This window comes from Pongo abelii, chromosome 8 (genome assembly GCF_028885655.2).
Source record: "Pongo abelii isolate AG06213 chromosome 8, NHGRI_mPonAbe1-v2.0_pri, whole genome shotgun sequence".
Taxonomy (NCBI): Eukaryota; Metazoa; Chordata; class Mammalia; order Primates; family Hominidae; genus Pongo; species Pongo abelii.
Window position 1 is genome coordinate 128811056 of NC_071993.2, and position 14747 is coordinate 128825802.

Sequence of the window (14747 nt, forward strand, 5' to 3'; positions counted from 1 at the left end):
AGGAGTGAAGCTGCAGACCTTCACGGTGAGTGTTACAGCTCATAAAGGCAGTGTGGACCCAAAGAGTGAGCAGCAGCAAGATTTATTGGAACAAGCAAAAGGACAAAGCGTGGAAGAGGACCCCAGCGGGTTGCCACTGCTGGCTCGGGCAGCCTGCTTTTATTCTTTTATCTGGCCCCACCCACATCCTGCTGATTGGTCCATTTTACAGAGAGCCGAGTGGTCTGTTTTGACAGGGCGCTGATTGGTGCCTTTACAATCCCTGAGCTAGACACAAAGGTTCTCCACCTCCCCACTAGATTAGCTAGATACAGAGTGTCCACACAAAGGTTCTCCAAGTCCCCACCAGAGTAACTAGATACAGAGTGTTAGTTGGTGCATTCACAAACCCTGAGCTAGACACAGGATGCTGATTGGTGTGTTTACAAACCTTGAGCTAGATACAGAGTGCCGATTGGTGTATTTACAATCCCTGAGCTAGACATAAAGGTTCTCCAAGTGCCCACCAGACTCAGGAGCCCAGCTGGCTTCACCCAGTGGATCCCACACCAGGGCCGCAGGTGGAGCTGCCTGCCAGTCCAGCGCCGTGCGCCCGCACTCCTCAGCCCTTGGGTGGTCGATGGGACTGGGCGCCGTGGAGCAGGGGACGGCGCTCGTAGGGGAGGCTCTGGCCGCACAGGAGCCCACGGAGCGGGGGAGGCTCAGGCATGGCGGGCTGCAGGTCCCGAGCCCTGCCCCGAGGGGAGGCAGCTAAGGCCTGGCGAGAAATCGAGCACAGCGCCGGTGGGCTGGCACTGCTGGGGGACCCCGTAAACCCTCGGCAGCCGCTGGCCCGGGTGCTAAGCCCCTCATTGCCTGGGGCCGGCAGGGCCGGCGGGCCGCTCGGAGTGCGGGGCTTGCCAAGCCCACGCCCACCCGGAACTTCAGCTGGCCCGCAAGCGCGGCAGGCAGCCCTGGTTCCTGCTCGCGCCTCTTCCTCCACACCTCCCTGCAAGCTGAGGGAGTCAGCTCTGGCCTTGGCCCGCCCAGAAAGGGGCTCCCACAGTGCAGCGGCGGGCTGAAGGGCTCCTCAAGTGCCGCCAAAGTGGGAGCCCAGGCAGAGGAGGCGCCCAGAGCGAGCGAGGGCTCTGAGGACTGTTAGCACGCTGTCACCTCTCAAGGTGTCAAAGGAAGTTGCCCCCAAACAAATGTTCCCCTGTCATAGTACCACAGTGTTTTACCACATAGAAACCTAAGAAAGTATCAAAGCATGACACATTTTAATTTTTTTTTTTGAGACGGAGTCTCACACTGTCACCCAGGCTGGAGTGCAGTGGCGCGATCTCAGCTCACTGCAATCTCCGCCTCCCTGGTTCAAGAGATTCTCCTGCCTCAGCCTCCCGAGTAGCTGGGATTACACGCGCCCACCACCACGCCCATCTAATTGTTTTTGTATTTTTAGTACAGACGGGGTTTCTCCATGTTGGCCAGGATGGTCTTGAACTCCTGACCTCGTGATTCGTCCACCTCGGCCTCCCAAAGTGCTGGGATTACAGGCGTGAGCCATCGCGCCCGTCTCGAATTTAAATTTTAAGTTTTAATTGAATTAGACACATGTGGCTAAAGCTACCTTAGGTACAGGGCAGCCTTAGCAGTTTGTGTCATTCCTACCATAGTCATAAATCCAAACCCTTTATCAAGTTGATTCTGTGAATCAAAACTGAGACATCCTACAATTACTAGGGAGCTTTCACTACGTACATGCTCTCTTGCTGTATTTATATATGTGTGTATAATATTTGCCTTAAAGGTCAGTAAAATAACTCACATCAGCAACAGTTAACTTCCAAAGTACAGTCTGGCCACCTCTCGATATTTTAAAATATTCTGGACAAATATGTAGAACTGTTCACATACGATTGAGCTAAAAGCCTTAAGCTCTGAATTCACAAACCTAAAATGTTGTTTTTCTTTTTTCATGGTCAAAAAGCTCCAATAGTTGAGAGATGCTATTCAGATTCACTGAATACTGAATTAACAAAGTGTGATGAATTGGATTTCATGAAGTATTCATGAGTTTTCATTTAACATTAATTAAATTTTTAAAAACCTTACGTTAAATAATTTTAAGACCCTGGCACAGACTGACAAGCATGGAAAATTAAGGTTCAGAGGAAAATTTCATTCAAAATCACAGTTGAATAATATGTTGAGAGTACAACATTTATATGTATAAATACATACACATGTACACACATACACACACACAATTTTTGAGAGACAGGGACTCGCTCTGTCACCCAGGCTGTATAGCAGTGGTGTGATCATAGCTCACTGAAGACTTGAACTGAACTCAAGCGATCCTTGTTTCAGCCTCCCAGGTAGCTAGGACTATAGGCACACAACACGCCTGGCTAACTGATTTTGTTTTTGCAGAGACGGGGTCTCACTATGTTGCCCAGGCTTGTCTGGAACTCCTGGCCTCAAGCAATCCTCCTGCCTTGGCCTCCCAAAGGACCTTTTTCTTATAATGACTCTAGCCTGCAACATTAAAATAAATAAATCTTTAAAACCACTTTTTAAAAATATTGCATTTAATCAAACTTTAATGATCAAAGAAACAAAAATATTTGTGCTAGTCACTAATAGTCTGCTTTATACGTGCCAGACAAGCGAAGGATGCCCCTAAGATGGCTGAAATGCTTCATTTCGAGTGGTATTACAAATGCCACGTAATAGTAAGAGCTGCTATACTAACTTTTAAAAACAGCACTTTTCATTTAGAATTGTTTCTTCACATTGCAGATGAAGAGATAAGGAAACCATGCTCTCTATATGCATGCAAGCTATTTTGAAGCTCTAATAAAAATTCGGAAAACAAAATGTCTTCAGCAACTTTAATTCTTAGTCTACACCAAAACGTGAAAGGTAGAGTCAGGAGTTGCTGCTGATGGGATTAAAGGTGTTTTTACTTTTCTTCAGTATTCTTTTCTATATTGTCTAAATGTTTCCTGATGAACCCTGTCCATTTCAACTAAGAAAAGGCTAAGTCCATTCTTAAAAAATGTCACTGGGAATTGTAACTAATATTTAAATCACTTGGGAATAGGATTCATTTTATCACCCACCTACCAGGACCCTCTTTACTGTAGAGATAAAACACTAGTAAATGTATCGCATAAATATACCACAGACTATTATGAACAATTAAAGCACACTTTATATTTTTGAAAATTTCTCTGTAAACGTTCTAAGATAAATTACATTTGAATTTGATGAAGTCCTATTTTGAATCCCTTTGGGTTATAAAAGTCTATTCCCTAATTTATCTTGTGAAAATCTAGACTTTTGGCTTAAAATGGGATTTATTTTACTCTCTTTCTGAGAAAGGAACCCACCATACTTTGATTTAGATAACCACATGGTCTGGAACTCCATTCAGTAAAAATTAAATTTTATGATTCATATAGCCAATGTTTTACCTCTGTTTGCTACATATTCACAGCAGGTGAAATGTGTTCAGGAATTTAAAGATGAAAACATGTCCTTTAAGTAATGACCACCAAGAGCCACTGCAGATAGAAACAGCTTTTATTTTTTCCATTCAGGCTTTATCAAATAGCTTGTTCAAAAAGCATATACAAGAGCAAAAAATACCACATGCAATCAAACTTGTTTTGCCTTACAGTCATTGGTTTTCTTTTAGAAGAGAATGTGCACTTGAATAACTTCTAATTCAAACATTTTCCAACTGTTTCTACTTCATTTCTTTCAAGTTAGCAACGACAGATACATTTTAGTTAACTGTTTCATATTCCTTATCTTTATTCATACTGAAATAATATAAAGCCTATACAATCAAAGCATATACTGTTCAGAAATCTGAAAAGGTTCCTTTACATAATAGATTCTGACATGTTAAAAAACTACACACAACAAATATTTGCAAAATGAATGAAAAATAGGATAAAGCTATTTAAAAGTCAACATAGTAATATTTATCTAAATAATTTTAATCAAATGAACAATATATTTATCTGATAGCATCTATCTTTTAGAATACAAAAAAGTGCTCAGATTACATTTAAAAAAATAACAAAAATCTCTTAGAATGGAAATAATTTAAATAAGGATGGTAGCACGGGGAATCGAAACTACATCTTTGCTGCCAAAACAGGAAGGCAGGTGTGATGTATTTGAAATCAGACGGGGACACAACACTAAGATTGCAAATGCAAAGCTTCCTGCCTTGGAAAGATATAAACTGTCTTTGAAAAGTCCTTGTGTCTTTCTTTACAGAAAGCCACGAACATAAAATCAGATCTCTCAGCTAAACTGCTGGTCAGCTAAGAAGGTGGGTCACTTTTCTTGACTATGCTTTTCTAGCTCACTATCAATATTCACTCAGCTGGGGCTCGAAAGGACAAATAGGTGTCCTTTTAAGACACTTTAACTACTCGGATCAATACACTATCTATTCTCAAACAAACATAATGCATGAAAACAGCAGCCAAGTAGAAGGATCTCCAATGCTCAAGTCACTCTGAGGCTTTGCTGGCGTCAACCTACAATGCCACCGTCGGAAAGCACAGTGGTTCACAGACAGGGATGATTCATCATTTTCCTCTGAAAATGAATTCTGCAGGAAGAAACCAGAGTTTCTTCCTTGGAAACTTGGAGTCAAGTTTTCTCTTCATTTGATATTCAAGGGTTGTGATCTTTATGAATACCATTTTACACGCTAATCACAAAGACAAAAGGAGGGAAGATGCAGTGATAACATCAAGTTAGACATTCAAATGCTAAGGGAGCCAAGTACCAGCCCTACCCTGCTTATTTTTTTTTAATAATGCAGAGATTACTTACTACACTTTCTAAAGCCTTATTTTGAAATTTCAAATTTCAGACATGTCCATAATTTACTGTTGAGGAAATAAAACAGCATGTAGAACATAATTCTATTTATATTAAAATTACATAGGTATGTGTGTATACATACATGACAGTTCTTTTCTTCTTTTGAGTATGGTAGGGTTTTAGATGACTTTTACTTTTTATTTATACTTCTTAATGTTCTAACTGCATACAGTATCACTTTTGTTATAATCATAAAATGAAGCTCTTTTCATTTTAGAGGAAAAAGAGAAAAAAGGCTCTATAGATTCTGAAGGCAGTTCCAAGTAAGTCTCTCAAATGCTCTTACGAGACTATTTTGCAGGTCAAAATCCCAGAAAAATGTAAAATCTTGTGATCAGAGAAAATGGCTTTGCTCACTACTCTAGCTCGGTTAGCACAGTACTCGGCACCTTGGCAGGTGTGACACACACACTCTGAATGAAGAAATACGGCTGACTCGGATGTTAAGTTTCTAGAGATTTCATTTTTAAAATCATTGTTTTATGATCCTTTTTATTCTAGTTAGCTGAGGATATTTTCAAATTTTTGTCAAAATTCAGTATATTTTAGAGAAAAGTTTAAAATTAGCAACAGGATTCAAACTACCATGTTTTATAATATGGCTTTTAAGAAACGATGAACCAAAACAGAAAAATGGGCAAAGTGGGGACTAAAAAGGGCCTGCTGGCCAAACAGCTGGTAGCAGAAGAGGGGATCAGCTGACAAAGAGGGCACAAGAAAATAACCCTCCTCTGTTCTTCATCCTGTTTCCCAGACAGCTCGACTATAGCTAAGAAGGGACATGTCTGACTGTCCTCCTGTATCCAGCACAGTACCTGCCACCTTGACAGGTGGGCAAAGGACTCAGCAAAAGAAAGTGAGAGGGAAGGAGGAGGCTGGCCTCTGCTCTGAGTTACTAAGGGTGGCAGAAGCCACCCTGACTCTGAGTCTCACATCAAAGGACAAGAAATGGATTGTTCTAGCTCTTGTCCTGGAACAGAGGTCAGAATGATTCCTTCTTAAATGTGATTTGTGGCATCAACTATGAAAGTAATCACATACTAATTTCCATTAATAACCAAAGACAAATGTCCTGAGTTGTAAGATAAAAAACTAGTGACTATTTATTTCCTTTGGATGAGGCTTAGATCAAGGCAGGAACCAACATTTTTCTTTAAAAAAATTCAATTTCTTACATTTTTAGAAATAAAGCAAATAATATAACTAGAGTAATTATGTATTTTATTGTCCAAACTGGGATATTTTTTAGAGTAAAAGGGAGTACTATATTCTAGGGGAAAAAACTATGCCAAGACAACAGACATGAACAGGACTGTCCTGAACAAATGGATACCTGAAGCTAACAGAAGATCCATTTTAATGTTTTATTTTTTCAAGTTCTCTATTAAACTACGTAACATTTGGCAGCAATTTAATATTGAACACTGAGTAACAGCACACAGTTTTGTTCTTGAGAAGACATATTTTCTAAGTGATGAAACGAACTTTCTACCTTTCCCATACTTAAGGTTTCCTAGCATAAGTTCAGTTTAAAATGGGCCTGAGGAAACAGTCTGTTTTAATTTCTCTAACAGAACCAAAAAAAAATACACAACTGTGATTAAGTTACTTAGATTCACTTCTTCATTTTACAAAATACAAACAGGAGAATTTGAGCATATCTTGCTCTAGAAAGAAACCTCCAAAATGATAAACCCCAATTATGGGGGCTAGGTCATAATGCAGTTTTAAAATCTTTATATTAACCATGAGATTCTCACAGATACATTGCCACAAAATATTTTTTAAAAGCCATAGACAGTCAAAATAAAAAATGTCTAATTTGTGGGTGGTGACAGTTATTTCCCCACAGGTACTGAATATGTATCCTGGCACAAATCATCAGCACAACACAGGAACCCCCCGGCAGAGGCGAACAGGTCAGTTTCTGAACAGCAGCATCCGCTCGGAGCACTTCTGCCCCACCAGGCTGGCGTACTGCAGAACAGCGGCCTCCTCACTTGGGTCTTTCTGCTGTTTCTTATAAACACCGTAAGGCATGATGGCTCTCTTGTGAAACACCTGCAATCGGTCAGGTTCCGTACTGCGATCTTCATCCACTGCAACGACAAAAAATACTGATTTGTAAAATGTCACTTATCAAACTTTTCATTTCTTTTCTTTCTTTTTTTTTTTTTTTTGAGACAGAGTCTTGCTCTGTCGCCCAGGCTGGGGTGCAGTGGCGCCGTCTTGCCTCACTGCAACCTCCGCCTCTCAAGTTAAAGCGAGTCTCCTGCCTCAGCCTCCCAAGTAGCTGGGATTACAGGTGTGTGCCACCACACCAGGCTAATTTTTGTATTTTTAGTAGAGATGGGATTTCACCATGTTGGCCAGGCTGTCTCGAACTCCTAACCTCAAGTAATTCTCCCACCTCGGCCTCCCAAAGTGCTGGGATTACAGGCTTGAGCCACCGTACCCAGCCTTCATTTCTTAATTAAAAATTAAAAAATTTTTTAACTCAAAACATAAAAATTATGTATTAAGATATCTTTGATGAATATGTTCGAGGGTGGGCAACATTAATATTAACACCAATTTGAGTACATTAGCAATTAAGTAACAACTGCCATGCTGAAGGTGATAAAGACCCTCCAGGATGACAGCTGAAACATCAAGCAGAGACAAAGTATGTCCAATTAAAACACTGGCCTCCTGCACCTTTATTATTTTCTGACACATGATAAAGTTTACAACTCTCCAGCATCATTCCTGCATCTGATTTAAGTCTGTTTTGCCTCTCCCTGTACCAACATATTATCTGAAGTTTTAATCTCTGCACTGAAGCTTTTGGCTGACTGCAGTTGTGAATGACCAGGTCTGGACAATGCACCCTCATGGTCTTAGGTAGGAGGGCAGGTTCCTACAGCTTTCATGGAAGCCGCAGAAGAGACCGCTGGTGGCTGCCACTATCTGTCCTTCTCTTCTTTCACATAAAACCAGCCCCGGTTTTCTTCAGGGTACACAGGTCACCCAGACAAAAGCCTGTTTCCCAGCCTTCCTGCGGCTGGGTGTGGGCTCATGACCAAGTTCTGGCCAATGGGATACAAGTGGAAGTGGTCTGTGGAAGTTTCCAGGCATCTTTTCCAAAGGATAGCTGACCTGTACCTTTTGCCGATTTTCAGCCTTTCCTTCACTCTGCTGCCTGGAACGTGGACTTCATGGCAGGATCCCTACCCTCCACCTTGGAGTTTTGGGCTAAGAGCTTACTTTCAGTTCAGCCAAAACAAAAGCTAGAAGGGACCTGGGCAACTGAGGACTTCATGGAACAAAACAGCCATACCAGTTCCCGGTTGCCTATGTCTAGATATTTACATTACAAATAAACTATCTTGTTTAACCCAATATTACCTTAGGTTTCTATTACTGGCAGTCACTCCTAATCCTAAAGAATACAGAGAATAATGTTACATTATCTACTAAAATGTACAATGTTTTCACTGACTCAATAAGTCTACTTCTAAGAACAATCCTACAGCAGTGGTTCTCAAGCCTGACTATATATCGTAACCACCTGAGATTTTAAAAAATACCAAAGCCTGGATCCCCTCCCCGGAGACCCTAATATAAAAACTAGTCTGAATGGGACCTGAGCTTCAGTATTTTCTCAAGCCCTTTAAAGTGGGTTAAGAACCACACGCTGGGCGCAGTGGCTCACGCCTGTAATCCTAGCACTTTGGGAGGCCGAGGTGGGCGGATCACGAGGTCTGGAAATCGAGACCATTTTGGCTAACACAGTGAAACCCCATCTCTACTAAAAAAAAAAAAAAAAAAAAAAAAAAAAAAATTAGCCAGACGTGGTGGCGGGCGCCTGTAGTCCCAGCTACTCAGGAGGCTGAGGCAGGAGAATGGCGTGAACCCAGAAGGCGGAGTTTGCAGTGAGCCGAGATGGCGTCACTGCACTCCAGCCTGGGCGACAGAGCAAGACTGTCTCAAAACAAAACAAAAAAAAGAACCACTGTCCTAGAGAAACACCCATACAAGTGTTTCCATGCATGTATGAAGCTGTTTATGGCAACACTCTCTCTAATATTAGAAACTGGAAACAGCCTGAATGTCCATCGATGGAGAACTGGGTAAAGAGTTAAGGTATATCCACAGAATGAAATGTTATACACAACTATTAAAAAGACAAAGGAAGATAGACTGTCAAGTGAAAGGCAAAAGTAGGCACAGTATAAACAATAGTTATTTTATTTAAAAGTCCAATATAAAAAATCTGGAGACATATATGTCAGCCTGTTAACAGAACTTATTGCTAACCCTTCCCTTTGCCCAGAATTACCCGCTTCCCCAGAGCACCAGACAGCTCACCCTCTTATTCCCCTGATCACTGTCAGAGGGCTTCCCTGGACCCACATAAAATAGGAAATCCACTCTAGTTCTCCTTCACCTTTCTTCATAGCACTTACTGCCACCTGACACATATATTTACTGCCTATTTCCCTTTCCATTAGGAATAAAGTGCTGTAAGAAGAAATATTTCAACTGTTTTGTCTGCTAATACTTCCCCAGTGCCTAGAACACTACCTAGCACACAGTAGAGGCTCCATAAATATTTGCTGCATCAATTTCTGGGAGTAGAATTAATTACAGACTTTCATGCTGGGACACACACACAAATTCATCTTTTTTTATATTCTATAAGACTTTTGTAATCTAAAAATAGTTGTTTTTAAGGTTAATTTAAGCATTTTATTTTTCTAAATTTGAATCTCCTGAAAATAAAAATAGAAATGCCAGCTTCCTTTTCTATAAATCAACGGGACTGTTTTAGGAGATTTCTTAGTCTTCCAGCTATAAACTCCTATATCTAGTTCTCAAAGCCCAAAGCCAATGATCAACTTTTCACAGTACATTCACTACAAATTTAATCAAACATTTTACTGGATGTCCACTTCATACAAGGCTCTTATGCTCTGAATACTTAAGTTAGATTACATCCCTTATTTTGTAATCGTAGCAAAAAAAAAAAAAAGTTTATTCTTCCTCAACAGTCGTTGCTTTCTCTAAAGGGACATAAATTAATCAGGAGAAATCATCCAAGCTCAATTTCAAAAGTGACAGGCATAACACTCTTCTTCCGACATCTAAATGAGAGTGTTCCTACTATATGAATTTATTTCAGAGGCTTAGCTGATCTCAGTCATCTTAGAGAATGTCAGTTAGGGCATTCCCCCAAATGACTACATTCTATGCCTGTTTAGAGGTTTGTAGCAGGAGATACAAGCTAATTATGTGCTGTTAGCCAAAAAGAAGTTCTACACTGGCAGGGAAGACCACAGTCTTTCATTGAGAACCAGCTTGGGATGGCATGGAGGGATGAGGAGAAAGGAACATCAACGATGCCAGCCAGAGGACCTTCACATCCACAGAAATGAGTGCCATTGTCATTTTCTATTGTTAATTTGTCCAGGGACATATTCAAAGGAGATAAAGATGAAGATGGACATAAACTGTCAAGAGAAGGAACTTCCTCAATATTGCTGTTTCATCTGCGCCTGCTTGCCCTCAGCTCCGTTCCTCGCCCTCCACCTGTTCTGCTCTGTATTGCAGGAGGCTGGCTCCTGCAGGCTCAGCTGGTCTCCAACAGGGTTCAGCCCGTAACAAGAGACTGGAGCTGGGGGGATAAAGCAGCAAGGGCATTTCCACTCCAAACCTCTCCTCTCTCTTCCATGGCCCTGCTTTTTGGAAGCTGCTCTAGCTGCTCTTGAAGTTGTCAGGGTTCTGGGTAGCCCTGACCCCTGGGCCCCCTTTCCTCTTCAGCACAGGGTAGCAGTATCTTCCTGCTACTGCTAATCTCTGGGTCACCTTTCTGTGCCTTGCTTGGCTCTCAGCAACACCACTGCCTGTTATCACCAATTCCCTGCATTAAATTTTCTCTGTTGTAAATACTTGAAGTGGTTTTGGTATTCCTGGTTAGATCCTGATACACATATGGATTTCAAAATATGTTTCTTACAAATTACTTTATCCAACCAAAGGGGAAAGTCCACATACTTTGAAACAATTATATGTTTAACATGTACTAGGTTATCACATCCCTTACCAGGGTAAACGACAAACAAAGGAAGAGGCAGCACTTTGGTTCCTGCTGTCCATTTTGGATATTTTAATGTGTGCACATTGAAACATGAATAACAATCTCCACCATCTAAATGTGTCTAGCAGGAAAAAGGCAGATTCAAGCATGTTTAGAGTCTAATACAAATAAAAAAGTGACGATCGGTGAGATCGGCAAGTGAAAAAGCAGCAAGAACAATGGCAAAACAAAATTTTCTAAATCTAAAACCTTGAATTTTTTAAATTGGAATTTTAAAGTATGTCTATATTTATACAGAATGATGCTCAACAGTTTAAACCTTTATCCTAAAATATTTGGGGACAGATATAGTTTAAGACCCCAATAAATGAAACACCCTAGCAAATAAGAATGTGAGATCTGATATGTCATTTTATCTAAAATAAAATGTCATCCTTTAATTTTTACTCTTTTCCAGTATGATATATACAAATAAAAATACAAGATTATGAAAAACCCTACCACTATGTATAATTTGCATCAATTATTTTAAAGTGTATTCCCTGTGGAGAGCAGAAATTTTGTTTCATTTGTCAAAATATAGACTTCCGTTCTATTTATTGAGATCACATGAAAAACCTCTAAAATTACACACTGTCATATTTTTGGGAAACACTACAATATCTGTGTTTCAACCACTGAATTCCAAATTGGCTTATGATGCCACTGGTATCTATCTGTTAACAAACACATACAATTAAGTCTCCTAAACTTCTAAATTAATTTGCAGCATTTTTATAGTTATGGCACAGAAATTAATCAAGTTCAACAGTTTTTTTGTTTCTTTGTTTTTTTTTAACCCCAAACACTTTTGAGGCCTAGAATTGTTCTGGATCAAAGTTGTCAAATCCATAATAAAGTATCTTATAAAGCAGATATTGAGAAGCTATTCACTTTTTAATGTCATACATAATTATAAAAAAGTGATACTAATGAATTTTAAAGTCCTCTCATTCTCTTCAATGTTAATGCATCCAAGTCACTTGGAATCACTTGGAAATCCAACTATATTTAGTCTTAGTGTTCAAATCCTTCAGAAGCTTGTAGGATTGTTGTTTAATATTGCAAGTAATGTGGTGCTAATTCTATCACCAACACACAGACTATGCTGAAACTTGATGGAAACTTTTTAATTAATTTACTAAAATACGACTTAATTTTGTCAACTGTCCCAAATGCTTCAGTTTTCCCATGAACACACTTTGACTATAAAAATGGCACAGAAACATCTAATAATATGTGTTGCCAGCATCTGTGAAGCTCCTGCCCATACCTTCCTTCAAACCTAACTGCTTCCCTGGGTTAATGTTCATAATGCCCAATACACCAGGTTCTAACATTTCACAAAATCCTCAGTACTCAGGTAAGATTTTATCTAATTCTGTAGTTACATTAATTCAAACTTAATTTGCACATTCTGTCAGGAACAATTTATTCAACCAAGAAGGTATACTCAGATATTAACACATAAGCAAATAAAAACATTTAGCTTCCCTTTAAAAATTAATACTAAGCCTATCTTTTCTCACGTGAAAAACCCTTTAATTGTAACTCAAATTTAGAATTCTGCCTACCCAAAGAAATCAAGCTACAACTGCAGTACTTTAGAAAAAGGGAACACAGATCAACAAGACATACAGTGATAGAAACAAAGGAAAGGTACACTATCCATTTTTAAAAACTCTATCAAACTGAATGAACTCAACAAACTGTCTTGGAATTAGTTATCAATTAATTAATGAATATTCAATAACAACATTAATTTTTAATTCTACATCATTTTTAGTCATCAAAGTAATGCCTGTTGTAAAATTCAAGTAACAGAGAAATAAACAAAGCAGAGAGTGATGTCAGCCCCCCATGCAGAACCCTCACTTCTACAGTTTCCTCCTACCCTCACCCAACCCCCATCCAAGTTACCAGTGTTTTCACAATTTCATAAAATGCATTTACATATTAAAATATAGAGTTTTGGATCACATTCTAGCAATACCTTAATTTAAGGAAGAAACATCAAATTAGCCCTTCAGTGGTTATAATATATTAACTTGAAAAACTACTGATTATCATTATAGGCAAAACATACTTCTGTCTTCTGGGCTTAACGTTCTGTGGTCTTACACTCATTTAGTTACGTTCCTAAGAAAGGCAGATTCTAATTCTTAGCATATTCTACATAATTAACACTAAAACCTAAGCAAAAATACTTAAGCCATTAACAATAAATTATGATTTATATACTAAAGGAAAAAAGGTACCCCAAATCCTTACAAAACCCCTTTATAATCATCTTTTGTTGCTTGCCTAATAAATGCCATCAGTGCCTGTAGACAAAAATCTCCAGAGCTGAACTCGCACAGCACAACAGGCATTTTCTTAGGTGATCTTGAAGATAACAGAAAAATAAGCCATTTGGAGATTAAGGACCATGTGCCATTTCATCTAAGAAAAACTCTCAGCTTACTGAGATGTCTTAGAAATATGTTCCAACTAGAACTTCTTCCACTTTTCCTGTCTCTGATGTATCACAATCTAATTTCATACAATAACAACCAAAGGCAATCCTGCAAACTCTCTTCTGAGATGAGCATTTCATCACTAGTGGTACAAATATGTTGTCAACTCCATGAAATTTTAATCTTCAAGGAAAACTGGTGGGCAACAACTACTTGATTTTTTTCCCCAACTTTTTATTCACAGCAGATGAATTGCACAACACAGGTGCTTTCAAAGGACAAGAATCTAGAGATCAAAGCTTTACTTCTCCTTCTTATGGGGATTTAACTCATTTGTTATTCTTAAAGAGACTTTATAACTTCTAGGCTTTCCAAAAATGAATGAAAGTCTATTCTCTTAACTTCATTATTTACTACCACATACAGCATTACTACATAAATAAAACAAGTTACACACTCCAAGGAAGATACTTACATAAATGGCAGATGGCTGGAGACAGCTGGACAAAACTGATTTAATAATTTAAAATTTTCCACAAATGAATGACAGCGAGAGAAATACTCTACAAAAACGCAACTCTGGAAGTTCAAAGTCAAGTATGATTTAGAATATTTTAAAGTGACAGGAGATATTAACAAATGTTTTAATCTTTACCAGGGAAGGGACAGGAAAGGCGAGAAGAAAGGAAGCTTTTCAGTATAAAATAGCAAAAGAGTAGGGCAAGAAATGCAGAGCAGTCGTGACAGAAATAACAAGGCTCCCCAGCCCATTCTTTAAGCCCATTTGGTGGGAGGTTCAGAAATTACTTTGGGACTCCAGCTGAGAGAATTACACATGTTCATATTCTATAAAGTAATACTGTTGTAATTTCACTCAGAATATTTTTGGTCAAAATGAAAACTAAGAAATATCTAAGCTTGTAAAATGTCATTTAATAACAGCTTTATTGTGATATAATTTACATACCGTGTAATTCACCCATTTAAATTATACAAACCAAGGACTTATAGTGTATTCACACAATTGTGCAACCATAACATCTACTAGCAGTCAACATACTGAAGAACTGCCAGACTGTTTTCCAAAGTGGCTGCATCATTTGACATTCCCACCAGCAGTATACAAAGGTTTCAATTTCTCCACATCCTCACGAGCACTGCTATTAGCTGCTTTCTAGGTTGCAGTCTTCTTAGTGGATACATAGCAGTATCTTTTTGTGATTTTGATTTGCATTTCTCCAATAGCTAATGATGCTGAGCATCTTTTTCATGTGCTT

General features: G+C 39.1%; 1 protein-coding gene across 16 annotated transcripts in view; it reads right to left on the reverse strand.

Moving 5' to 3' along the window:
• Positions 1-3552: 3552 nt before the first annotated feature.
• The window catches only part of ATE1 (arginyltransferase 1), a 187865-nt gene continuing 176670 nt past the window's right edge, over positions 3553-14747 (reverse strand). For all 16 annotated transcript variants that reach the window (XM_063727090.1, XM_063727088.1, XM_063727087.1 and 13 more), the window contains 1 exon segment: positions 3553-6995. In XM_063727090.1, the coding sequence (XP_063583160.1) occupies positions 6817-6995 (179 nt within the window). In that variant the 3' untranslated portion in view covers positions 3553-6816.